At 39.4% G+C, this 25481-nt stretch overlaps 13 protein-coding genes across 13 annotated transcripts; 9 read left to right on the forward strand and 4 right to left on the reverse strand.

Annotated features, from left to right (window-relative positions):
* Positions 1-1708: 1708 nt before the first annotated feature.
* Positions 1709-2261, forward strand: JH06_3548 (hypothetical protein; the record flags this gene model as incomplete). The annotated part of the gene is given in 3 exon segments (XM_014672453.1): positions 1709-1979; positions 2060-2100; positions 2115-2261. The coding sequence occupies 3 exon segments, from the start codon at positions 1709-1711 to the stop codon at positions 2259-2261; spliced, it is 459 nt and encodes a 152-aa protein (XP_014527939.1).
* Positions 2262-2419: 158 nt separating this feature from the next.
* JH06_3549 (zinc finger protein) lies at positions 2420-4284 on the forward strand (the record flags this gene model as incomplete). Its single annotated transcript, XM_014672454.1, has 9 exons — positions 2420-2501; positions 2534-2590; positions 2613-2714; positions 2747-2865; positions 2887-3177; positions 3208-3261; positions 3292-3591; positions 3622-3741; positions 3772-4284. The coding sequence occupies 9 exons, from the start codon at positions 2420-2422 to the stop codon at positions 4282-4284; spliced, it is 1638 nt and encodes a 545-aa protein (XP_014527940.1).
* Positions 4285-4555: 271 nt separating this feature from the next.
* Positions 4556-5881, reverse strand: JH06_3550 (hypothetical protein; the record flags this gene model as incomplete). The annotated part of the gene is made up of 5 exons (XM_014672455.1): positions 4556-4825; positions 4854-5187; positions 5218-5420; positions 5450-5623; positions 5654-5881. 5 exons carry the CDS (start codon positions 5879-5881, stop codon positions 4556-4558), a joined length of 1209 nt encoding a protein of 402 aa, XP_014527941.1.
* A 220-nt stretch (positions 5882-6101) lies between these two features.
* JH06_3551 (hypothetical protein) lies at positions 6102-6358 on the forward strand (the record flags this gene model as incomplete). Its single annotated transcript, XM_014672456.1, has 2 exons — positions 6102-6235; positions 6268-6358. The coding sequence occupies 2 exons, from the start codon at positions 6102-6104 to the stop codon at positions 6356-6358; spliced, it is 225 nt and encodes a 74-aa protein (XP_014527942.1).
* A 27-nt stretch (positions 6359-6385) lies between these two features.
* On the reverse strand, positions 6386-7170 carry JH06_3552 (hypothetical protein; the record flags this gene model as incomplete). The annotated part of the gene is given in 3 exon segments (XM_014672457.1): positions 6386-6841; positions 6872-7099; positions 7114-7170. The coding sequence occupies 3 exon segments, from the start codon at positions 7168-7170 to the stop codon at positions 6386-6388; spliced, it is 741 nt and encodes a 246-aa protein (XP_014527943.1).
* Positions 7171-7860: 690 nt separating this feature from the next.
* JH06_3553 (hypothetical protein) lies at positions 7861-8386 on the forward strand (the record flags this gene model as incomplete). The annotated part of the gene is made up of 3 exons (XM_014672458.1): positions 7861-7971; positions 8003-8059; positions 8084-8386. The coding sequence occupies 3 exons, from the start codon at positions 7861-7863 to the stop codon at positions 8384-8386; spliced, it is 471 nt and encodes a 156-aa protein (XP_014527944.1).
* Positions 8387-8470: 84 nt separating this feature from the next.
* On the forward strand, positions 8471-9358 carry JH06_3554 (hypothetical protein; the record flags this gene model as incomplete). Its single annotated transcript, XM_014672459.1, has 3 exons — positions 8471-8513; positions 8544-8698; positions 8729-9358. The coding sequence occupies 3 exons, from the start codon at positions 8471-8473 to the stop codon at positions 9356-9358; spliced, it is 828 nt and encodes a 275-aa protein (XP_014527945.1).
* Positions 9359-9862: 504 nt separating this feature from the next.
* Positions 9863-10327, reverse strand: JH06_3555 (hypothetical protein; the record flags this gene model as incomplete). Its single annotated transcript, XM_014672460.1, has 4 exons — positions 9863-9971; positions 10003-10095; positions 10126-10184; positions 10217-10327. The coding sequence occupies 4 exons, from the start codon at positions 10325-10327 to the stop codon at positions 9863-9865; spliced, it is 372 nt and encodes a 123-aa protein (XP_014527946.1).
* A 998-nt stretch (positions 10328-11325) lies between these two features.
* On the forward strand, positions 11326-12287 carry JH06_3556 (hypothetical protein; the record flags this gene model as incomplete). Its single annotated transcript, XM_014672461.1, has 5 exons — positions 11326-11350; positions 11431-11516; positions 11547-11642; positions 11673-11987; positions 12018-12287. The coding sequence occupies 5 exons, from the start codon at positions 11326-11328 to the stop codon at positions 12285-12287; spliced, it is 792 nt and encodes a 263-aa protein (XP_014527947.1).
* Positions 12288-18350: 6063 nt separating this feature from the next.
* On the forward strand, positions 18351-20186 carry JH06_5221 (hypothetical protein; the record flags this gene model as incomplete). The annotated part of the gene is given in 5 exon segments (XM_014672470.1): positions 18351-18497; positions 18528-19493; positions 19524-19704; positions 19735-20058; positions 20074-20186. 5 exon segments carry the CDS (start codon positions 18351-18353, stop codon positions 20184-20186), a joined length of 1731 nt encoding a protein of 576 aa, XP_014527956.1.
* A 76-nt stretch (positions 20187-20262) lies between these two features.
* JH06_4014 (protein phosphatase) lies at positions 20263-21456 on the forward strand (the record flags this gene model as incomplete). The annotated part of the gene is made up of 7 exons (XM_014672469.1): positions 20263-20555; positions 20591-20654; positions 20685-20813; positions 20846-20985; positions 21015-21075; positions 21106-21354; positions 21385-21456. 7 exons carry the CDS (start codon positions 20263-20265, stop codon positions 21454-21456), a joined length of 1008 nt encoding a protein of 335 aa, XP_014527955.1.
* A 255-nt stretch (positions 21457-21711) lies between these two features.
* JH06_4013 (hypothetical protein) lies at positions 21712-22115 on the forward strand (the record flags this gene model as incomplete). Its single annotated transcript, XM_014672468.1, is given in 4 exon segments — positions 21712-21861; positions 21898-21972; positions 21983-22048; positions 22080-22115. 4 exon segments carry the CDS (start codon positions 21712-21714, stop codon positions 22113-22115), a joined length of 327 nt encoding a protein of 108 aa, XP_014527954.1.
* A 55-nt stretch (positions 22116-22170) lies between these two features.
* On the reverse strand, positions 22171-25277 carry JH06_4012 (hypothetical protein; the record flags this gene model as incomplete). The annotated part of the gene is made up of 8 exons (XM_014672467.1): positions 22171-23598; positions 23629-23940; positions 23971-24217; positions 24248-24311; positions 24342-24420; positions 24451-25091; positions 25125-25217; positions 25250-25277. 8 exons carry the CDS (start codon positions 25275-25277, stop codon positions 22171-22173), a joined length of 2892 nt encoding a protein of 963 aa, XP_014527953.1.
* Between the last annotated feature and the right edge of the window lie 204 nt (positions 25278-25481).

Here is a 25481-nt window from a genome sequence, read left to right on the forward strand (position 1 = left end):
GAGATCAACATCGATCATATCGGGGAAACTGTTTGAATCAAAGATGAGAGATTGGACATTGAGAGGAATTGAATCCCAATCTGAAGATGCTATGAACTCGATATCTTGATTACATGTCATGAATTGAAGTTCAGGGATATAGGTTATTCTAGTTGATTGAACAGAATTGACAGTGAACTTGATTGATTTGAATAGTGAAGAAGAATTGAATGACCATTGTTTCCATGAATGACGATTATAAGTGTCACCAGATTGAGTGAATAGAGTAGTCCAAGAAGAATCAGAGTCACTTCCTGATACAGTCAATAAAGACGGAAATTCATCTGAATAATCATAAGTATATAATCGAATAGAATTGATAAGAGGAATGATAGCTCCAAATGAACCAATCACATATTTAGGAAGAGTAGAAGGAGATGTCTCAATATGAAAATTCCAATTATAATCAAATGCATATGAAGGACCACTGAATGTACCAGAAGCAGAGATAGAATGAGGATAAACAGAACAAGGATTATCAGTAGAAATGCCAGATTGATAAGAAATGAAAGAATTGAAATCGATAGTTCTTTCATTAACAGAAGTGAAATGAAGTTCAACAGATATGACAGATTGATTGATTTGAGCATAGAAAGCAGGAAGAATGATTCCTCGATAATCAGCAGAAGAATATGAATTAGTAGCGAGAGTGGAATGAGTAATAACTCCTTGGGGCATATTGTCTCTGAATACTTCAATTCCATTGATATAAGCAATGATACCATGAGAATAGTAGAATTGAATATCGATAGAAGCCATTCCAATGACTCCATCGAATGATTTCCTGAAGTACTGAGTATTATATGAAGTGATAGAAGAAGATCCGAGAATGATTGATATCCATTGATTATCATTGAATGAATTGGTATTCCAAAGAGAATGATAACTATCACTGTATCTCCAATTACTATTCTTATTGATAGGAGAATACAAACCAAATTGATAACTCTCTTGATTTACACCATATCTCATGATGTTCTTGAAGACAGTATTATCATTAATATCATTTATTGAGATCCATCCACCTGCCCACCATCCACTACTATGTGAATCTTTCATGATAAGAGTGTAGATATGATTAGAAGAAGCATTCAGACAGACTTCATATTGTCGATTACCTGAAGGAGAAGTGAATAGAGTAGATGATCCAGATACAATCTCAAATGACTCATAACCAGGATCCCTGCCAGTTTTCTTAGTGATTTTAACATAGTCCTGATTGGATGAACATTGAATAGAGTGAGAAAGGATAACTAGAAATGAGAGTAGAATGAAGAATGAAACAGAATGTGAAGAATAGAATGAGATGATTGATACTACAATCAACAACAATCATAACAAGAAATAATTAGTGATGAAGAAATAAACGGATGAGAATTAATGAAATGATAACAAATTGATGCGATAGAGGATGAGAAATAAAGTGATCTACTTCAATTCTGATATATGAATAGAATTGATATGATATAAAAGTGTAGATATAAATGGAAATAAGAGATGAATGATATGATGAATGAATGATGAATAAAGAGATTCCCATGCTCTGAATCAGTCAAAGTGAATTAATCTACTCCCCGCGGTTAGAGATTATTACCATTTTTTGTATTGAATAAAGAAGAATCGCCCTCATAGGTTTGAAATGTGAAATGGACTGACTCATAGCAATAGAATGAGATTAACATCCGAGATTATCACGCAAGCACGAGCATTCTACAATCCTTTGAAGCAGAGGGAGTTGGATATCCGCGGATTGAAAATTCCTGTGATGGAGAATTTGGGAGCTGCCGAAGATCAATTTGATGTCATTGATCTTTCGGATAACTCCATTGGCTGTATTGAAAATATTCCCAAGTTTCCTCGCCTACATACACTGCTTTTGAATAATAATTTAGTCTCAAAAATCACCAAAGGCTTAGGAGCCAATGTTCCTCATTGTGCTTGTTTGGTTTATATCCTTGAAAGTATGGGTATCAAATTCTATGTTGCCTTTACCCCTACTGACGAACAATCGTATTTCAAGTTTCTCTGAAATTGAGCATTTACAAGACTGGCCTAGTTTATGTAGGTACTAGTAGATTTTCATTAAAATAGCAAATCTGTCGTTAGTTGACAATCCCATTGTGAATGAAAAGGACTTCCGTATTCGTATTGTTAGTATTCTTCCCAACTTGCGAGTTTTAAATTTCCAGAAAGTCACTATGAAGGTCGTTGTTGCAACTTGATCGTGATTCGTAGGAGAAAGAAGCTGCTATGAATTTGGCAAGTTCTAGGAATTGATTTGTTTCTTTACTGAGATTGTTTCTTGACACACTAAGGAATTGGGGAATCCCAACCATTTCGAAACTTGCCACTCGTGTTTCTGGAAAAGAAACGTTGATAAATGGCTGAAAACGGCTTTACAAATCTAGGAGAGAATTTTGATAATAAGCGTCCAGACACTGAAAGCGAACCAGTTGATGAAGGTAAGAATGACGGTTGGAGTTCTAAGATATAGGACAGACTCAAAAAGCTGCTATTCACACGGATGAGAACGGAATTACTTGTATTGTTGGTTTGTAAGAGCTGAGACTCAGATGTGGATGGACTGTGCATGAATTGTGGCCAACAAGGTCACAACAGGTTGATGATGACTCGAATTCCAAATTTTCGAGAGATCATTATTGTTGCCTTTGAATGTGGGTATCTTTTTTATTGTTTCATTCTCTAGGTCCTCACTGTGGTTTTAAGAACAATGAAGTTCAGAGTGGAGCAACCATCCAAGAACGGGGAGTCCGTTATCAACTCACAGTGTCAGACAAGATTGTTGTGTTGACGATTTGTGCTGAAGTATAGGATTTAAACCGTCAGATCATCAAAGGAGATAATTGTACGATCAGTATTCCTGAAGTCCAGTTGGATATTCCTGACAATACACAACGTGGTGACTTAAATACAGTGGAGGGAGTGATTAGTCGGGTTGCTGATCAACTTCGTCAAGAACAGCCCTATCGTAAAGAGAACTGCCCCGAAGTATATGAGCAGATTGAAGCATTCTGCAAGCGTCTTGATAACTTATCTTCGGGAGTCGAGTTGCCATTCACCATGATCGTGGATGATCCTTCTGGTAATTCATTTGTGGAAAACCCGTATCTTCCGAAGGTGATTACTGGATTCTAGAGTAACAAATAGAAAGATCCTCATTGTCGTGTATTCCATTACTATCGTACAAAAGAGCAACATTTGGTAATTGAATGGGACAAGATTGATGAATAGGCTCTGGGTATGGCTTTGCCAGATGATGATTCAACCATTCATTGGGGTGAAGAAGGAAATCTGGAGGAAGAATTAGAAGAGAAAGAGAAAGAAGGAGGTCAACTGCATATTGAGTCAAAGTATCAACATTTTGATAGCAGTGCTGTCGAAGCTGATAAGGAGTTGATGGTGATGCCAGCTCCTTGTCATGCTTGTGGTCATATGGGTGAATCCAAGATGTGTGTCACAGATATTCCATATTTCAAGGAAGTCATCATTATGTCATTTGTATGTGATTTCTGTGGTTTCCGAACGAATGAAGTATGAGTAGAAGTTGATAATGAATGATAGATTAAAGCTGGAGGAAGTATCCCTAAACAAGGACAACGTCTTATCCTACGTACTGATAGTGAACATTTGGGAGAGGATTTACGTCGTGATTTACTGAAATCTGATACTGCGACTGTTTATGTGAGAGAAAGATGATTGAATGAATGATAGATTCCAGAGATCAATTTAGAATTGGAGTCAGGAACATTAGGTGGACTCTATTCAACAGTAGAAGGATTACTCACTCAAATTATTGATGGAATGAATGATGGGAATCCTTTGTTCCTTGGTGATTCTGCTGTTGAAAAGAAGAAGGAGGAATATGACGAATTCATGAATACGTTGAAGAGTATGAGAGATGGAAAGACGCCTTTCACTTTGGATATCGTGGATCCTTTGGCTAATTCATGGATTTATTCAGATTGTGCTCCTAATCCAGATCCTCGTTTGGAGATTGTTGACTATACACGGTCATTTGAAGAGGATGAAGCATTAGGATTGAATGATATGGTGGTGGATGATGAGGAGATTGCGAAGAATAATATGAATGAGTTAAAACAGAAATTAGAAGAGGAGGCGAAGAAGGTTGTTGAAGAGGAGGAAAGGGTTGTTGAGGAGAAGAAGGAGAAAATGGTAGAAATTGAGAAAGCGGCGGAAGCTATGAAGGAACCTGCAACTATTTAAGTAGACACAAAGGACTGTGATGAATTTGGGATTTAGAGAATTGTTTGTTTATCACAATGCTAATCATTATTGCCAAAGAAAAAAGCGCCGAGAAGGTGGATCGAACACCTGACCTTATGATCTTCAGTCATACGCTCTCCCAACTGAGCTATCTTGGCTTCTAACAAATACCCTCAACTCACTTATATAAAACTTATGTATCCAATTCACTTGTCCAATCAAACTTCAACCACACCTTCAAAAAGCGTTTCAACTATCTTATCATCCACTCTCATACAAATACAATTGCTTGAATATCTTCGTCACTCCGCCGAAGCATCTCACTTGTTGGTAAGTCCAACATTCCCGCTAGCACATCTTGAGCGAAGTTTCTCTTGAAATTCTTTTCATCCTCAATCATATGAACCAAACTGCCTGGAGAACCAGTGATATTGGACCATTCCACATAACAGTAGGCAAAACCTTTTGGAACAGATCGCAATAATCCCTTCTCCGAAGTGTCCATACACTTTCGATTAGCAGCCTGCCAAACGTCATCACACTAGATCACAAATTCAACTCAGAAGTACCTCAAGCATCGCCTTTCTGAAATAGATAGGAGCGTCCATTTCAACCTCCTTCGGAACCATCACACATTCTACTACACAATGCTGACGACCTCGAGGAAGATGAACCTCTTCAAAGCAAATCAGACCACGACCCTGTGTATGAAGTGACAACAAATCATGTACGAGACTATGAGCCATTGCTGTCAGTGACTGCTTGAAGCGTTGAATCTCGTTGGTCACCTCTTCATCACATTCAGTTTGAGACCAGATATGTTGAAGTGGACAGATCTGAACATGCCATTCATTCAGTCGCATTTTCGAACACATTGTCAAGTAGGTATGATCTCCTAAAGCTCTACATTTATTTACAGAATCAATGAATTACATGATATTATCTTTTGGTATCACATCAGAACCATAACAATAGAAACAATTAGCAGTGATGTTCTCCCACCGTTGGTGAGCTTTGATGGCCTCTTTCATTTCCGTTTCTTGACGTTTCTTATCTGTCATAAATTCCTCCTTCCCCTTATATTGACGAACGTCGATTTCATCTTCTTCATCCAGACCCGTTGTACTACTTCCCAGCTATCCTAAATAAACCTCAAAATATCTACTGGTTTATATGCATGACCTTGTTTTATAATATTGTGCATGATCATCTCATCAATCGACTTCTCCTCATGGGTCAGAATTGCCCTTTTCATTTCAGCAATCGATAAATCTCTTTCTTCTTTTTTAATCCCTCTTCTGCCTCCTGACAACCGATCTTCAGGTGCAGATTTGATTTGCTAGGAATTACTCTCATTAGGCAGACACACTTGTTTCATCAAAGCTGGAAGGAGGTTTCCGTGTTCATCCAACGGAGTAACAATCTCCACCTTGCCATCTTCTTCTTTGGATTCATCTACAATAAGTTCTAACCAGATCTCCATACATTGGTCAACTCGTCTTCGCTTTCCACTACGTAAGCCTTCCAAATCACGTTCATATTCCACTGCACTCTTCTTATCTCCATTTAACCGAGCGTGGAACGCCTTTGCAGCCATTATATTACATTCATCCTTCTCCATTTCGAATAAGTTGACAAACAATGAAGACGGCACTTCGGTCTTCTTTCAATTTCACGCCCTTCATCAATCATGGCTGAGGACTTACACAAGATGCTGAATCGTGACATACAAATCGTTTGATTGATGAATAGAGAAAGTGCTGGTGATGGCAAATGATGGTCGCGTGTTTATTGTTAGAATTACTTGATTCACTCACATGCAGGGAATGCTCCGAGGAATTGATCAAGTTACCAATCTCGTTTTGGAAGATGTGGAAGAACGAGTTTTCTCAAAGACAAATCAAATGACCGTAGATACATATGACGTGAATCTGTTTCGTGGAGATGATATGTATGTGATTTCTTTTATTTGTGATAGTGTAGAGCTATAGTGGCATTATATAATGAAGAAAAGGATAAAGAGGTGGACTGGAGTCAAATCCGTGTAGAACCAATTGATCCCATCCATCATTAACTTGTTTTCTTCAAACAGAATGCTAAATCAACCATAATACTTCTTCTGGAGGAGAGTAATCAGTGAATCAAGCGATTTACATAGCTCTGTCTCCTCTTTCCCATCCTTCTTGATATCCTCTAATAGCACAATATCTCGACGTGTCAAACCATTCTCATAGAGCTTGAGAAGATCGATATAACGAATTGCATAGTCTATTTCCTTATAGGCAAGCATCACTTCTAAAGGAGTCAAGCCCAACATCACAATGTATCCACCACGATCCAGAGAGGATATTCGCTCGCAAAATAGTCTCACATCTTCTCGTTCCACTGCAATATGGTCTTGTTTACAGACTAACAACAGATCACACACATCCTTAAAAGAAACCGCTGTAACTTTCACGTCCATCAGTAACGCTTTTTCGATACACTTTAATGCATCCGATATACTTCCATCTTCAGCATAGAATTGGATAATTGCATTGTGAATTGTTGCAGACTTCTACAGATTACAATCCTCTCCTATGTTTACAGGTTGTGACTCAATACATCTATCAAATAGTTGGGTGAAGGGCCGGAACTGGGATGCATTGGAAATAATGTAGTCAGTAAAAACAACAGGAATGCGCCAATTCTGTTTAATATGCTGTAAAAAGAATAAAATCAGATCATCTCGCCCTTCGGTGATAAAGGCAGTCAAAGCAATCTGACTCGAATGGTTGTTAAACGATGGAAGAATCTGACCATTGTCTAGCAGTGTCTACATGTAATAACGGAAGAATACGAAAACCTGCATCGAGTCAAAGATATGACATAACGAGGAAAATGCATCCAAAGAGGATAAACTTTCCACAACAACGTCATTCAGAAAAGAATTATTCACATATACTTCCTCCTCACAAATTGACGTATAAAACCTCTCAATCAATTCTGCATCACGTAACTCGCATGATACATGTATCAGACAACGAAAAGTTAGTGCATGTTTCCTAGTTAGCTTCATCTTCATTATCTTGAAAAAGACATTGGACATATCAGGGATGCCGCAGCGTTGTCCTAGTTGCTGCATCAGGGAACAAACGGTTCGGAAGTCACTTCGAGGCAAAAACAGAGGCAACTCACTATATGCACGTAGACTCGATTTCACATCATTGTTCATTACAAATTGAGATAATTCAACCACGCGTCGATCCTCTGTGGTAACATCCTTCTCTTTAGAATGACGGATCGAAGATAAAGGAGGTGAAGAAGATATCCCTGAAGCCCAACGACGAGAATAAGTGAATTGAGAAGAGGGAATCATTCGGGTCATCATAGAACACGCTGTAGTCGGATTCAGGACTCTCCGAAATAGAACAGCGTATCGAGACAGGACCATTGAGAATGACAATTCAATAACCAGGAATGTTGGAATTCCTAAAAAGTAGTTGATTTGTGCATTTCTGAACTCATATATTCTTTTACAAGGAATCGATGGACGAAGAGACAGTGACTCGTTGCATCCAAATATTGGATTTACTTATGGAGGATGAGAATGCTTGGCCCTTTCTCAAACCTGTAGACCCTGTTGCTGATCACTGTCCTTCTTACTTTGATGTAATCAAGAATCCAATGGATTTTGGCACAATCCAAGTAGGTCTTGCTAAAATAGGTAGACTAGTAGACGAAATTGAATGACCGAGTATATAAGAGTTTTCAGGAGTTTGATGATGATGTTTTAGTGAGATATGCTGTTGAGATGTAGATGCGACTCGTTTTTTCAAATTGTCTTTTGTTTAACAAAGGACCTTCTTCACGGGGTATTCGAAAAATGGCTATGGAGTTGCGTTCGTTGTATGATCGTCATTCTACTTCCGGTCACACTAAAGAACAGTCGAATGGTGAATCGCATTATCAAGAGATCTGGAGACAATGTGATCGTTGTTTTAAATGGAGGCGAATTAGTGTTACGGACCCTTCTCCTTGCCGTTGGAAGTGTGGAGATAGTGGAGATGGAAATACGTGTGATACACCAGAAGTGAAGGATATTCGTTTGTGTGAGATCTAGGAAAAGCATCCTCAAGGAAAAGTGACGAATGATGGTAACTCGTTGGTTTCGGTTATCAATACAACACTTATCCGACGAGAAAAGATGGCTCATGAGTTTATGGATCCGATAACGACTCTTGAAAAGAGTGGATTTAGGTGAGTTGATTAATGAATAGATGAGATTGAGAGCGATAATTTCTATCGTTATTTGCAGACCTGTTGGACATGTAATTTTGAAACAAAGTCTTCTGTCTCCACAATTATGATGCAGGTGGAACAACTTGGAATTCCTCTTCTTCACTTATATTCCATTGTAAAAGAGAATAAAAAGGTGAGTTTGAGTGATTTTATTGATCAATAGAGGTGGAGGGCCATTTTCAAAATCCTTCAGGGTATGTACCCTCTATTACAAGATAAATCGTTACAGAAACAAGTAGAAGATATATACCAGCAATATGTGGAACCTTATGAAAGAGGATGGGAATTGCTACAGCAAGCTTCCCAGAAACGAGAGTTACCTACGACGTTTGAATTGTATTCCCATCCTGAGAAGGAGAAACGAATGAAAGAAGGAGAAGGGATAGTATGTTGTAAGTGTAATGTCAATGTGCAAGAAAGTGAGGGGAAACGAGTATGTGTTTTATGTAAAGATGCTTTCTGTGATCAGTGCCTGAAAGGAGCCTCTTCCAAACCGAATGAGCAATGGATCTGTCCTACCTGTCAACAGCTAACTACTCCATCGTGGGGAGATTTGCTTTTCTGCATTGAATGTGGACTGCCAATTGAGGAGAGTGAAGTGGAAACCAAATGTTGGCGGTGTTGTCAGTGTTCAGGTCTCTTTCATCGTCATTGTATCAAGACAACGGTAGATGATCCCCAAAGCTGGACTTGTTGTGATTGCTGCAATTTGCCAGAGGACTTGGATTCGTTAACCAGTACCATCCTGATAGACCCCACATCGAATTTCCTCACATGCTACTATTCTTCGTGATGTTTCTGTACTCTATTCTTCTAGTATGGCTGTTTCTTGATAAATAAAGATTCCATCTGTTCAGCTATTTCTCGTCATTTATAGGAGGAATGGCGAATCAAGAGGAAAAGGAGAGCGTCTCACCCATTGTGAGGATAATTATGGAACTTCTCAGTCCTGGTGGTATGATGATTGTAAGAGAGTGTAAATTGATAGCAAACCGAGCTTCGCTCCTTCTGTTGAATGGAACACTTATTTTAATCTGGATTCTAATTCTTGTTAGTCTGTTTTTCCATTACTACAACATCCATGTGTACCAACTACTTGTTGTGCTCAGACGTAGATACATCACTGGTATTTTGACTACGTGTTTGGTTATATTCGTCAATTAGTAAGTGTTCGTTTTCCTTTCTAACTATAGTTTCTCCATTAAGATCAACAGTGTAATCCCTAAAGAAGATGAAGAGAAAGAGGATTGAGGTTATGCGTGTTTGATCAACACAGAAAGTATAATGATAAATGATACTATTGAGAGGAAGTGTCCCGATTGATAGGAGTATAAACCTCTTTCGTCCGACCAGCTCCTAATTCAGCTTCTTGTTGCGTATATTGTTCTTCATTAGCTTTCTTCACACTATAAAATCACCAAAACTCAATATATGCACTTTTTCTTATGAATTTTACTTTGTGTGTGTTTATCAAGAATGTCCTTGGTAATGAAGTACTTATCGCAGTAAAGACAATAGAATTGTCCACCACTACAGATTAGAAGAAAACCAATGGCAAACCCTGGCAAATCTTCATCATAAGGAATAACACGTTTCTCAGGATCCAGTTTTAATTCATCCTATCGGATTAGACTTCATTGTAATGAGATACCTGAATCTGATCGAGATCCTTCATCCGATTCTTGATGGCGCGCAATCGCTTCCACTCGCGCTTACTGGAATGTGCTTGACGCTTTCCTTTGGTTTTACCTCCACTCCCCATTTCTGCTGAACGATAGAATCACAACTAATCGATATCTTTTAAGAAGGATAAAGAAAGATAATATATAGCGCTATTGGTGTAGTGGTTAGCATTTACGCTTCCCAAGCGTGAGACCCGAGTTCGAATCCCGGATGGCGCATTGTTTTTTGCTTTCGTTTGCATCAATGTCATCGGAAGAGGATGTGGGTTCTGATCAGTCATATGATCCAACGCAACCGCTTTTTGATGTATTACTTGATTGCCATGGTAATGATGGAATAGAATGATATGAATGATGATGAAGACCTCAAGGCACTTGAACAATTCGATATTATGAGTCGAATTCCTGGAATGACTGAGGAGAAGTGGGAATCGCTCACAGAGTTCCAACGAGAGGAATTAATTAATGAATATGATAGTGAACGAGAGAGACAAAAGGAATTGAGACGACTTCGGGACAAAAAGAAGTAGTGGTTGAAATCCTATTTTATGAGATAGAGGAAAGAAGCGAACAGAGTCTACAGACAAACAAGTGTTGGAATTTGTGGGTGGAGTTATAGATAGGGGGACATCTCAAACCAAGAAGGTTAAGCGGGATCTACAGCCCATTTCAGACTTCATTGAAGAAGATAGCGAGAACAGTTTTATCGATGAGTGGGTTGGACGTTGAATAGTTTACTAATAGCGAGGAGGAGGAAGGATATGGAGAAAAGCCAAAGAAGAAAGAGAGATCGAAGACACCAAAGAAACCAAAGAGTAGGAAGAGATGTAGCATTGTTCACTAGAACCTGTGGATCACATTGAATTGGAGGATTTAGAGACGATTTATCTTCCTCGAAAGAGAATCCTCTCATTGTTGCAAAATGCCTTCTTTGATGATATTCTTCGAAACGCCTATGTTCTTCACCGAGAAACAATTGGAAAGGTATAGGACTGAGAACAAATTCATTCGCAGCATCACATCTATCTGATTCGAAAAGTAGTTAATGTCAAAGAATGCAGCCAAGAATATGTTGTAGATGACGTACTATGCAATAAAGTGGGGTATTTTGTCATTTCATTAATCATCAAGATTTTGGTTCTTACTTATGGTGATGATGTTCTTGAAGTGGACATAAATGCAGTGAGCAACGATACATTGAAACCTGAAGACTTTCAAGCCTTTGTAGAAGAACGAGAACACCATGGAGAGAAACTCATGACAAAAACAGTCCGAATTTTGTCATTGATTGAAAAATAGGAGTGTAAGAAACGAAGTGATAAAATGAAGGAATTGGAAACAAAAGTGCCAACAGAGAAAGATATGGCTTCGATCTTATCACGACGTCAACTGACTGTAAGCATGTGAGTGAGTAGTGAGAGATAGGTGGACGTTCATAAAATAAATACTGTCCGTTTACAGGGAGATTTGATGATCAAAAAGGATAAATTGGAAACAGAGTTACGATTGCTTCAGGAAGACTTAGCGAAAGCTCATAGTCGTGTATATGCTGAATTGGATAGTCGAAGAGAAGCATTAGAGAAGGAATTGACTGAAGTGAATAATCGTTTGGAAGAACTGGCTGCTGAGGAGACAGAACGAATTCAGTTGCTCCAAGAACGAGATGTGAGGATTCGGAATATTGCTGCCAAGCATCAACGATTGAATCAGGAATTGATGAAGAACGCAAATAAGAATCGAGTAGGTGAAAGGATGATGGTTGAATCCCAGAAGGAAAATTTCATGTCACGTCGGCCAACTATGCCTTCTGTGTCCTGGTCTACAGGAACAGTGAAGAAGGAGATAGAAGAAGACGTTGTTCAAGAACCAGTGAAGAAATTTGAAGAGAAGAAAGTGAATCGTGTGACAGTAGAAGATTATCATGCTTTCGAGTTGAAATTGGATGAACCAGTGAAAGCAAAGCCTGAGAAAGTCGTTCCTGAAGGTAATCGTCAACGATCAGGAATGTCTCTTGCAGAATATCGTAAGCGATATGGATAAGAAGGGTGTTTGTTATCAAACAAATGATTTCCGTTTACTTGCTATTCTAGTAAGCTGTTGTCCTCGTGATTTAGACACACGATGTTGAACTGTCATAAACTCAATTGAGGATGCTAACATAGAAGGTGTATTCTGAACTCTCTTCTTCAATGTTTCTACTCGTAATTGCTCTTTCCGTAATCGTGGATCCACTTGAGTGTGTTTGGATGGCTCTGACTTTACAGTCCTTGTGATTCGCTTCTTTGAAACACGCTTCTTAGGAGGAGATGGTTCAGGTGATAACAAGTCTTGTCTTTGAGGAGGCGTTAGTGGACAATCAAGCTCTAATGACCTATAGAGAACGATCATAGTTCGAGGATTGCTCTCACCAAACAAAGGGAAAATGACTCTCTAATTATGGAATTCCAGAAGAAGTCCTACATCGAAATACTGTTGAGTCCCTTCATTCATATCAAGAATGAATGTGACTTGTTTCATGAGTGATATGATGAGTTCAAGTTCAGGCAAAGGAATAGGGTCTCTATGGATCAAAAGTTGATTAGAGAACAACGTGGATGATTTGTGAGAGCTTGGATCTGGTTTGTGTTTGTAGATATCTGGATATTATTACAAGAACAATGAAACACACATAACCTAATTAAGACTTGAAGAACATACTCACGAAAACGGATTTGAGTCACACCAGGATTCCTTCGAATTCCATATTTCTCTTTGAGTTGTTGCTTACTGAGTAAGAATCCTCGTAATATCTCAAGAATAGTGAGACTAAGTTCAGTAGGATTCATTTCATTATGATACTCGTGGACTATAGAATCAATTCGCTTGAGATACCAATTAACATCCTCTTGAAACATCCCCAGAATCATTCGATAACTACCCATGAAGTTAAATCAACATATCAACTCCTCTTCTAATTGTGAATGAAGGATCATTCGAATGTCTCCAACATGTAGGGTTCCTTCTTTTGTTGCTGCTTCTTCGAGATTTGCATGTGTCAACTTATCTCGCAGATCTGACAAAAATTCCTCTTCGTTTGGTCTGTTTTCTTCCTTCACTCCGGATTGCTGGAGTTTACGGAGAAGTGAATAAGCACACAAGTCCCCAGGAAGAACTCCAGAGACAGAAATGTCTTCAGATTCATTGGTACTCTTCATATCCTCCAGCATATGGGTCCAATAATGCGTCAGATCTGTAGTTGAGCTGTTCAAAGCCATTGAACAATCTTCTTCTTTAAACCCAACAAGGGAAGCAGATTCAAAACCTGCTGGGAAAAACAGATATGCCGATGTGGATGTGAGAGGCAAGAAGATAACATATTGTTCTTGAAGAGTGGCTTGAGCCAGCTTATGAGACAAAAGAAGCGAACGCATAAGTTGGGAAAAGGTGTGTGAGTGAGCCACAATGAGATAGAAAGGTGTATGGAGTAATGTTTGTACCAATGTAGGATGGTGAGATAACAAGGATGTAATGATAAGAGGAGGCGATGAAACAGGTTGGGATGTCACTGTCTCAGGGGATTGAGAGACGTTCGTATAGATCATTCGAACTCCTTTCGAAGATATAACCAATTGCTCTTTTGGTATAGTTTCAGGAACTGGTTTGTCTTCCGATTTGGAGAGATGATGAATGTCAATACAATCAACTTCTTCAACTTGGATATGATTGATAAACAAAGGGAATTTTCGATGTGGAAAACGTTTAGAAGTGTTATGTAAAGGAAAAAGAAGTGGAGTCGGCAGCAAAGAAGACAAACAAGGTAATGAAAAAGGAATAGCAGACCACTGAAGAGGAATAGAATGAGGCATTGTAGATTGAGCTTGATACTGTTGACTTAATCCTTGAATCATATCAGATGTAATTGAAGAAGGACCCATATCAATAAAAGTGATTGGTTGTGGATTTGAATGAGGAGAGAAGGAAGAAGGTCTGGTTTCATAATCCTTCTAGAATGAATCACTGTTCATATGAATACTAGCATAGACGAATCTGCAATGAAAAAGAGATTTGCAGTTGAACAAGCAGATACTCCAGTCACTTGAAGAGATTCTTGAAGAGAACTAGATAAGACTTAATGCATGTATCCTACTCGATCCATACTTGAATGACAGATCTTGATGGATTGGTGCTTCCATTACACTAAATGAGAACCCAAAAAATGAGATTACACAAAACTCTCGTTCATCCAGAATGGCCATTTCCTTCCCTATTTGTTGTTGTAGAGTAGATTTCGAATCTTCTGATGTTGCCTTTTCTATTTCTTGTCGAAGCTTTGTGATTCGGTTTCGTTGTTCTTCACAGGCCATTTTCAGATTCTCACTTTGGATTATCTTTTCATTGAGTTTCTACCTCTTTGAAAGCTTCTTTCCAATCGAAAGAACATCAAGTAGTTGTGTGATTTGCTGTTTCCATTTCATGAAACTGGATGCATTAATTATCTACTGGGTTACATTCGACTTTCAGACTTACTTCAAGTGAATAATCAAACCCAGGCACACTAATGTAGTTCATTTTGTTTAGGACGGTAATGTACTTATTCAGTTCATTGGTTGTTTTGCCGAGGAATTCTCTTGCATCTAGAAAACGACAACTACGAATCAACCAGTTCATCCACTTTTACTTCCAGTAACAAGATGATTTCACTTCTTGATAGGCTGTAAGTAATTTGAGTACAACTAAATGGAGTCGTTTGATCACCTTGGCTTGCTACAAATTATCCGAGATATTTAAATTCACATCATCCGATGGAAGTGAAGCGATAAACCCAATATCTACAACAAAGGAAAGGGCTGTTGATCTTCAGCTCAAGGATTGTGACAAATTCCTACAAATTGTTGATTGAAACATCCATGAAAACAGCCACTTCACACGACTCCCTATAATTGTTGAGAAAATGACTAATTCGGCATTCGTTTCGACAATCTATTTGGCTCAACAGGATCTTGATGCCAATAATAGGGACTAAATGTGTCTTTTTATATGCTGTTTGAGTTACACATCTCCTTGTAAATTGTCATCAATTAACGTATGAGGAGAAAAACAGGAGCGATATGCATTGCAATATCGATACTGTTACTGATACTATTCATCTGCTTTCAGTTTACACTTCCGGGAAGATTATCCCATGAGTTTTATGTTTCGTCTAGTGTTCAGAGTTATTATGATACGAGCGCATTGATTTCGGAATCAAGTATTCTTTCTTCGGACTCTGTTTCTGAACCTATAACTTCAGAGGATCCAAAGACAGTAGAGCCAGTTGAATCCTTTATGTCGACTGAGTTTCAACCTGTCGGACTTCCTTTTAGTCGAAAGAACTGGTATAAACTCTTTCGATATTATCAACAAAAACAGTATAATGTGTCTTCTTTTTACTTCCAACACCATCTACAAGAAGCTATGGAATCTTCCAAGCCTTGGAGCCTTCTTGAGAGTCGCTATTTTGATATTGTGTATATTCGGGAGGGTTGTATCGATCTTCGTCAGCAACTTCTGATTATTATGAACCCGTCTAGTTCTACTCAGTTTGAAAAGAAATATTTACGAAATCCGGAAACTCTTGAATCGCAGATCTATTCGGATGTTAAGATTCCTGGTTTTGAGTTCTATCATCTGTATCAGGTGGATGCATCGATTCCTAAATCGATTCCTGTTCATTCTTCCAATTTCTCCTGGATTCTGGCCACTCCTCCTTCTTCTCAAGATAGTTGTCTCCAATCTTTCTTCCAGTATGTTCCTGTGTTCCTTCAATCCATTATTCCGTTTTTCAAAAACGATGTTTGAGATGAGTCTTGGTCTGATCTCTAGCCGGAACTTGTCATTCTTCCATTCTTTCCTGTAACAAGGAGAAATCATTGTTCCAAACTAGTCTTTGAGATTTCGCATGCTTCCCTTCTTTCGTCCTCGCTTCTTCTCTATGGGAAATCACTGCGGAAGGAGATTGGGAATGGAAAGGTTATGTGCTTTCGCAATGTGGTACACCTGTAACTGTAAATTCAGTATAGATCTTATCTACTCCATATCGACCTCTGGATCAGATTGTATTTGAACAAACGATCCATTTTGACTGTTTTCGTGCTGCTGCTTACAAACTGTTCAATATCAAACCTTTGATGAACCTTCAATCTTCTTCTTCGTCTGAAATTACAGGAAAGTTTTTAGTTACGTACTTGTATCGAAAGGGAGATGAAATTGTGTCTGCGAAACAACTGGTCTCGGAATTTCCAGAATCATGGGGGTTGAAAGGAAAGTCGTTTAATATGGATGAAAGGAGTTCACGGGAACTAATTTTGTTATATGCCAATTCAGACATCGTTCTTCGACAGCATGAGGGAGATTCTGATGATTACTATTCGCTGTTCCTTCTTCCTAGAAATGGATATATTCAACTTCAGAATACTTCGGTTTCCATAAAGAGTTGGACTGAAGTCAATTCTGAGGGACTGCGCATTCTTTTTGTCAAATCGGATCTTTCGCATTCAGGAATATTAAAGCAACTTCGGGCTCTTATTGTTCGAGTAAAGAGAAGGAAGTATAAAGTGTCATTGAATTCTTCTCTTGTTTATTGAAATACTTATGGACGTTGAACAAGCAAAGAATTCAAAGATTGCGGAAATTGAGAGTGTTCGAAGGCAATATAAGGAGAGTTATCTACGATTGATTCGTGCTCTTAAGGTTGGAGTTAGAGATTCACGATACCCGTTAGATTGATACCAAATCAACAGGTACTACACCAGAGACAAATCTGCAGAAATTGGGTATTGAAACAGCAACAGTTAGTATTGTAAGGATAGTAGTACTAAATGATGCTGTAGGTTGGTGCCACAAATGCTGCCTTAGCAGTTGTTGGTGGGATGCGTCTATCATTGATTATGAGCGACTCAAGGATCTCTTCTAAGTAAGCTTAGGGCTGTAATGAGTGTTTGTTGTCATTACCTATTTTCGTTCCTTTATACTTTGTCGTGCTCAGAAAGCAGTTTCATTCTTTATCTGTTATGGAGCGTCGTTGTTTCTATTATCTTACTTTCTCCGCCAACTCTGTTCAAGAACCGTTCTTTTCGTATTACCTTTTCTTGTCCTTTTCTCCACACAAAGCCACTCTGTGGTCCTTCTTTTCAACAGTAAGATATTTAAATGAATTATTGGTTGAATACTCATCCAATGATGTAGTTTTAAGGAATTGTGAAAGGAACAACGTGCAATGGAGTGGTCAATTGGACGTGTATTAGGAGGATCTCTGGTAGATACTGTTCCTGTATTTGGTAGAGAAGGAAAGTAGGAGCTTGGCGTTTTAGAAACCTAACTACTAGATGTCTGTTTGTTTGTCATGGATCGAACATTCGAGTCTATGATACCAAAACTTGTAAGTTGCAGAATGTTTTGGTAGGAAGGCGCCTCAGACGGAATTATTTAATAGGTTGGACATAAAGATCGGATTATAGGATGCTTTCTGAATCCATTCAGCGAGTTTCAACTCTATTCGTATTCTTGTGATGGTGAGATTCGTTTGTGGGACACGCAAGATGGTGGATGTGTGAAGGCTGTGAAAATTGACGGATTTGGCGAGTTCCTTGAAGTGATTGCCCATCCTACCGAGCCGAATTGCTTGTTTGTAGCTGGTATTTACAAAGAAGAAGAAAGTGGGATGATAGAAGATCCTTCTGAGTTGTAGATACCAAATATTGGCGAGTATTTGTCTATAATATGAGGTTCAAATGGAATGGTCTGTTGATGTGTAGAACTGAAACTATTGTGAAAAGGATTGTTTTAGGAACAGGTCAGAATGTACGTATGGCAGCTCGAGCAACTGATCCTTTCTATTCCTGTAAGGAATTAAATCAATTCATGAGATAGATTCAACTTATCAGAATAAGCGATATAATTGTGGAAGCTTTCTGGCCATTATTCATAACCGATCATTATTAGTCTACAATACGCTACTTGATGTAGTAACAGTCTTTACTCACGTATCAATGAATAGGATGAGATAAGAGATAGGCCTATGAGTTATACTCTGTCACCATTCATCGATCTCAACCCTTGATTCTTACTGGTGATAGTCATGGTCGTATGGATCAGTGGTTTGTATTGCAGAAGGCTGCTACACCCACTGAACAACAGGAAGAGATTCAGAGAGCGAATGATCAGGATCTGGAGTTGGAGTGGATTCAACAGGATTCGGAGCGATCACCGAAGATCATCACTGAACACCATCCAGTGAGGTATCACTTCATTTGTCATGTATAGTCCCTTGGAGCTACTCTTCACTGGCATTCTCATCCATTACGTACTATTGTGAGTCCAAGAGAGAGTGATGTGGTGATCACAGGAGGAGAGGAAGGTGTGATTGTTCTCTGGTACTTAAATACTCACAAACAAGCCTTCATTCCTCGTGTGTGTCCGTTGATCAAACACCTTGCTTCAACGGATGATGGAGTGCGTTTGGCGGTATGTGGAAATGATAACTCGTTACGATTCGTGGAGGTGTCTCAGAAGGCTATTCGAGCTACTATCACAGGTCTTGGACTGGGAGCTATTCCTTTCACACCTGCTCTGCATCGTGCAGTACGAGCAGGAATAGCCTTCGATCAACAAGCACAACAGCTTTTGGTTCCCATGGTTGGAGCTTCAGCTCTCCTTCAGAGTTATGATCCTGAAACAGATCGAGCGTGTGGGATCATTGGTGAAGCGCGTACAGAAACTTCCAAAACCCACCGATCGGATGTGCGAGGAACTCGTCGAGTCGATCTGATGCGTCTGAGTATGGACAATGCCTGGCTCTTCACAATCGAGCGATGGGTGACATCATCAGGTCCACATGCACTGTGGTTGAAAGTATATCATCGTGGTGAAGGTAATTCCTGGTCCCTTTTCGCTGAGATTGCGAATCCTCATCATGATCGAATTCTGTGTCTAGCAGTGAATCCTCAGAAGAATGAAGTGATCACCACAGATGGAGTGGGTCTGGTGAAGGTATGGGGACTGATTGAGAAGACAAGTCCTCTGAATAATAATGAGTCTGTGAGTAATGATGAGACATATACGTGGACTTGCTGTCATTCTTTCGTTCACAGTGAGGAACCTGTTACTGGAATCAGCTATTCAAGTGATGGTACGGTGTACGCTCTATCCAATCCTCATTCTGTCTCTCTCTGGTCAGCTGATACACACACATTACTTCATGTACTCCCTGTTCCATCTCCTGATTCTCCTGTTCATATGCATCCTAATTCTAATCATTAGATTCGAAGTATCTCTTTCTTCCATCATTCTTCTATTCTTCTCGCTACCACAGATCATACTCTCTTCCTCTGGGATACACTGACACGTCAGATTCTATGGTGTTTGCATGGGGAGATTCATGCTTCTGCTACTACTCAGTACAATCCTCTGGATGATCCCTTGTTTGCTGTAGCTGTTCAGAGTCTGTCTTATTTTCATGATTCATTTGTAGAGTCAACACAACCTTCTGTTGATAGCATTCTCATTTTCACTCCTCAGTCTTCTACTCCTATCGCTTCAGTGACTCTTTCCACACCTGTATTGGCTATGGTTTGGGGTCGGGATTCGGTTCGGCTTGGACGTCGGCTCTGTCTCTTTGCTCTAACTGAGAGACGCGAAATCATCAAGATTGTGGAAGGAGAAGCATCCGAAGAAGAAGAGTCCCACGGGGATGAAGAGAAAGTGACAGCGTTTGATGAAGTGTTTGATGTGGATCTTGTGGAGAAACGAGCTCAGACAATTCAGGCCGAAAAGGACTATAGTAATCACTGTGAGAGTGAGTGAAGTGTAGAGGATCTGTTGAATTCAAAGGAGTTCTACTCGATTCTGAATGGACCTACTCATATGTTGCCTCCACCATCCATTTTGTTCCAGTCCTTCTTTGACAAGACCATAGGAAAGTAATCATTGTTATTTAGCTGGTTTGTTTGTTCATTTAATTCTTCTCATGCTTGATTTTTGACTGAAATTATTGTAAAGTATGTGGGATTTGATTCTGCTTTTGGGATCACTAACATTTGTGCTGTATGCTCAAATGGACTTGTATCTCCTTTATCGGTCACTGACTGCATCAACTGATGAAATCATCAAAGAGAACTATGGAGAACTTCAGTCTTTCCCTGAAGTGACTGATTTCTATTGTCCTACTTGTGGACGGCACTTTTCGTCCTATGATCACTGCCACCGTCATTCCGAACTGCGAAATCACAACAAATCGTCTATCTATTGTCAATATTCCTTCCGTGGTTTGCCCAAATGTCAACGTTCAGCTCCGTAGGTATTTGTATGGGCTGAATGATATTGTGTAGTGTATCGGAGGAAGAATATCAGTTTGGAAGTTGTTGTTTTGCTGGACGGAAACGAAGGATGGAGGTACGAGACTTTTCCATTAATGAATTGTAGGATATCCACTGGGTATCAGCATATGATATCATAAATAAAAACGTTCAACGGCTTCCCGTGATTTACGGTCTTTGTGATGGTCATTTGGGTACAAATGCTGCTCAGTATCTAGCAAATCAACTAGAAGCAGTACATACATTTTCATTGGAATCTGATTGTAGTTCCTGTTAATGCGGAATCACGACAGGTTACCTTCTGCAATTGATGTAAAAGACGCATTTCAAAAAGCACGCGATACTTACATTCATGATTATTGTTATTCTGGTGATATTAGTGGGAGTACAAGTACCATCGTAATAAAGTATGATCTATGCTGTTCTACTGATTTAGAAATGAAGGAGAGCTCATTATTGCGAATATTGGTGATAGCAGTGCGTATGTCTGCTGTGATGTTGGTTCTTTGTAATCGAATTGACTGTAGGAAAAAGGAAATCCGATTCCTGTAACGGCGAGTCATCGAGTAACAAACGATAATGAACGGAAACGGATCCTGGCAATTGGAGGGAAGATTAAAGATAAGAGGCTATTTGGTCATCTTTCCCTGTCTCGATCCTTTGGAGACTGCCCTTACAGTTCCTTTCTTTCTGTAGAGCCGTTTATCTATACGATGACGATCAATCGAGAATTACATCGTTTCATTATTTTAGCTTCGGATGGCGTCTGGGACTATGTTAAGATCTTTTCTATAATTCATTTCTAGCTATCAATCAAGGAAGCGAAAGATATTGTGGATCATCTATTTCAAGATGATATATCCTTTTCAGATAACTAAAATCGTCTTTCTTAACGTTGTACTTGATTCAACGCTTGTCTAGACGCGGTATTCGAAAACTCTTGGACAAAGCAGCACGAATGATTTCATACGAAGCTTATGTCCGAGGAAGTTCAGATAACATTTGTACTATGGTGATTTCTCTTCTAGATGACTAGAGATATGTGTTTGTTGAAAACCGATAAGTGCGGGAATTTTGACTTCCTGTAGACTCCCTAAGTTTCCCCTTCTTTATCTACTCTCATATCTAAAAGAATGTTCAGCCGTGCTTGTTCCCAGGCAACTCGAATGACATCTCGAGTCATTCGAAGCAATGGAATGAAGAATGTGATCAAACGACACAATCATGACCATGCTGGAACTCCTCCTCCTCCCTATGTGCAAAGAAGAGCTCCTACAAAATCTGTACGTATAATATTCGATTGAATTGCTAATGTGTAGCTTTCTGAGCATGCAGAACTCATTTGGGAAGATGGAGTGGCTCCTGAAACTGCTATCGATTTTGATGCGCAGAATGTGAGTACAGGTCATGCTTTTCTTTCTCCTTTGGGAAGGTGTGAAGCACTATGACCCTCCACATTTGGCTCGTTGCGTATGGATTCCTGGTTCAGGTGATCGTGTAGGTTCCTCGACAGAATCCTAAGGAAGTGAATCCTTAACTTGTTACTATTATTTACAACGGTTCGTTTGTTACAAACAGCAAAGAATTAGTAATTAGACATAGAACATCTTGTCCTTCATCGAATAATCGAAATCAAAGGCAATTTCGGATTCAGCAATCTTCGAGCTGACACTAGCAGAGTCATCACCATCACTAACGCGCAGAATATCACGAGCACGGAAGCAAAGGAGATGAGCATAACGAGCAGGAGCACAAATGCCAATTGAGCACATGCAACGGTTAAAGAGATGACACAAAGCAAATGTGAAAGACTCCATTGATTCCATCGAAAGATCGTTATCGTCCACCAACGTGGTATAACGGCACGAACGACCTGTTCCCTTGATCGTCGCGTGAGACTGTAAATAGAACTCTGTGTGGTTCTTACTCACAATGCCCTGATCAACAACAAGGCCAGGCTTAGCATTGCCTAACTTATCCGCATCCTTAGGTTCAGGGAAGAACTTCACAGAATGACGCTTCTGACACACTACAAATGTCAGCTTCAGTTCATCAGGATAGGCAGGAAAGCAACGATGGAAGGCAATATAGATCTTTGGTATTTCTTCACGTAACAGCAAGCTGAACATCCCATCGCCAACACCATCACGATAGAAGATCACAGAGGAAGGAACTTTTCTGTTCTTGCGATAGTAATTATGGAACAATGTCTCCATCATTGACACCATATCTGTGATGACCTCTTGACTACGACGCTGGACATGAGCCTCACCAGCATACTGTGTGTAGTCCTTATCAAAGGTTCCCACAACCGAAGCAATTGAGAAACTCTTTTCTCCAGGCATGGGATGTGTCACGTCAGCTCCACACACCATCACATCATCTAGTTTAATTTGACGACCATAACAGATCTGATTCTTGCCTCCTAATTTAGCATTGATCTTCTGAGCAATGTTAGAGCAATAACCTTTCTGCAATCTTTTCTTCATAGTCTCAGTAACAATACACTGAGAAGGGATCATTAAAACAGTATCACTAACACGTTTAACCTCCTTATACTCTTGTGGATTGGTACCACTAACAAAGACAAAGATCATGTCAAATCTGATATTCTGTTGAGCAGCTTTATCAACTTCATTACGAAGATCTCTTTCTAGATGACCGCATGTTGATTTAATCGCCTTCGTCTGTTTAATAGAAATTGGTACAATTCGACTCAATTCAACGAAGAAAGATTTCATAGATTCGTCACTAGCTTGAGAATCCAAACTCACAGCAATATAATTCTTAATAGTCTTATGCTCCATAAACTTGTTGTTATATCTCCAAGTACCATTCACAGGGTCTACACATTGTGCACCACATCGAATCTTAGGTGCAGGAAGCATGTAACCATCCACTTTCTCCAGAACTTCCCCAATGCTCATATCAAAACTTGATAGTAAACGGAATTTCGACTTATCAGAGTACAAATAATCAGTAATCACCTTCTTGTTCTCAACTGGAGGAGAAGATGCATGCTATCAATCATTCACTTCATTATCTCTTACCCTAATCATTGCACATACCTGAGAAGGAGACAACAAGTGATTATAACGTTGATTTGGCTTCACATACAAGACTTCAATTGGAATGAATACCTTAGAGGATGTTTCCACTAAAGGAGCTTTGAGATAGTGGAGTTTCGTATGGTATGTAGTACGATAATACTCAGCCACTGTAACTTCCTTATCCTTACCATTCTCATCCACCTTAAATTTGCATGTCGTAGCATTCATATTACTGAATTTACGAATCGTGTATTGACGTGAATAACCTTGATATTTGGTAATAACCTTAACACCACACAACATATTCGATAACTACGGATCACACTGTAATCATATGACTACGTCCTTTATCATCTTAGGACTGATCATTCCAGTACCATTATCAAAGTTATGACCACAGATACTCTTCACAGTACCCAGTAATGGGCCTTGGATAACGAAACTACTGGCTGTCTTGTCCACAGACATAAGCAGACCACGTTCCGTCATTCGGAAATTATAATTTACTCCAAGTCGTCCTTCTAAGAAACCCTTGTCAATCCCGAAAGTATTTCCGAAGAAGATTCTAGTTCCAACACAGTACAGCTTTCTGTCTCTTACAACTACATCAGTCTCTCACTTATCAAGTGCTGTTTCAAACGTTATAGCATTGGATAAGGCCTGGATGAAACGCTCATTAGCATCTACACATGGTCAATGAATGAAAGAAACACCTGTCTCAAGATTAGTTATAGTGATTGTTTCGGTAGGAGTCAACGTCACTTCCACTTGACGTTTTTCGTCCAGAGGAACCTAGAAATCAGACGGATCCTCTGTGCTAACAGTAAAAGTGGTCTGTGGGATACTCTCACCAGAGAAGAAAAGACTCTTGAAATCTGACCAGAAATTGTTCTTCAGACTCTCCATACAAGCAGAATCCTGGCGCAAGTTCATGATCACAGTCATCATCTCTTCCTTGTTGAAAGAAGCACTCTTCCTATTTTCATTGTTAACAACAACAAGCTTCATATCATATTTGTAAATCGAAAAGGGGCGTATCGCACGCCACTTTAACGCTACCAGACTTGTAGTAACCGAAATACCTGAACAACGAGAAGATAGCTTCTTAGGTGCTATCTGGAACGTGCTATCATTGTACTTTTCCATCAACTGCTCTTCAGTCATCTTCTCAACAGCATCCGAATCTGGCTTAGGTACCTGTTGAGGGGCAGGTCTAGATATCTGAGGAGCTGTACCTAATTCAGAACGAGGGGCACCGAGTGCCCAAACACCACGAGGACCCCATGCGGGAGCCGGCTGACTAGGAGCAGTACTAACAGGAGTCTGAACGGTGGGATTTGGCACTTGTTGAGCCGGCTCACCACCAGACGCCACAGCAGCAGAGTGGTTGCGAACAAGGTTCAGCGGACGCGGAGTTTTAGTATGTTGCCGAACGGGAGTTTTCCCACTAGCCTTATTACCTTCTGGAAGATCAGTTCAATAGTAGTTAATCTCACCTATAAGAGCGCTTCCACTTCCTTTTTTTACATTTTTCTGTTTATTATTCTTATTAGACTCATTATTATTTGGTTTCTTGTTACCAGAATTCTCTAGTATTTTGAATAGATCCCCTTACCATTACTTTTCTTTTTCCCATTATAATTAGGCATTGTCAATTAAAATCTTCACAAAAGATTTAGTGAATCTGAAGTATCAGATAGAGACACTGTATCCCCGTGGTATTTTGAAACGTAACTTACTGAAATCTCAATAAGCTGTCAATCTTCAAGTATGATCCGGCTTCAAAGGGTCTAATGGAGAATTCAAAGTATTTCAGCATTGATCCGTACGTCCATGTGAGTATTCGGCATGGC

Source organism: Blastocystis sp. subtype 4 (assembly GCF_000743755.1).
Source record: "Blastocystis sp. subtype 4 strain WR1 chromosome Unknown seqid_0090, whole genome shotgun sequence".
Taxonomy (NCBI): domain Eukaryota; class Bigyra; order Opalinata; family Blastocystidae; genus Blastocystis; species Blastocystis sp. subtype 4.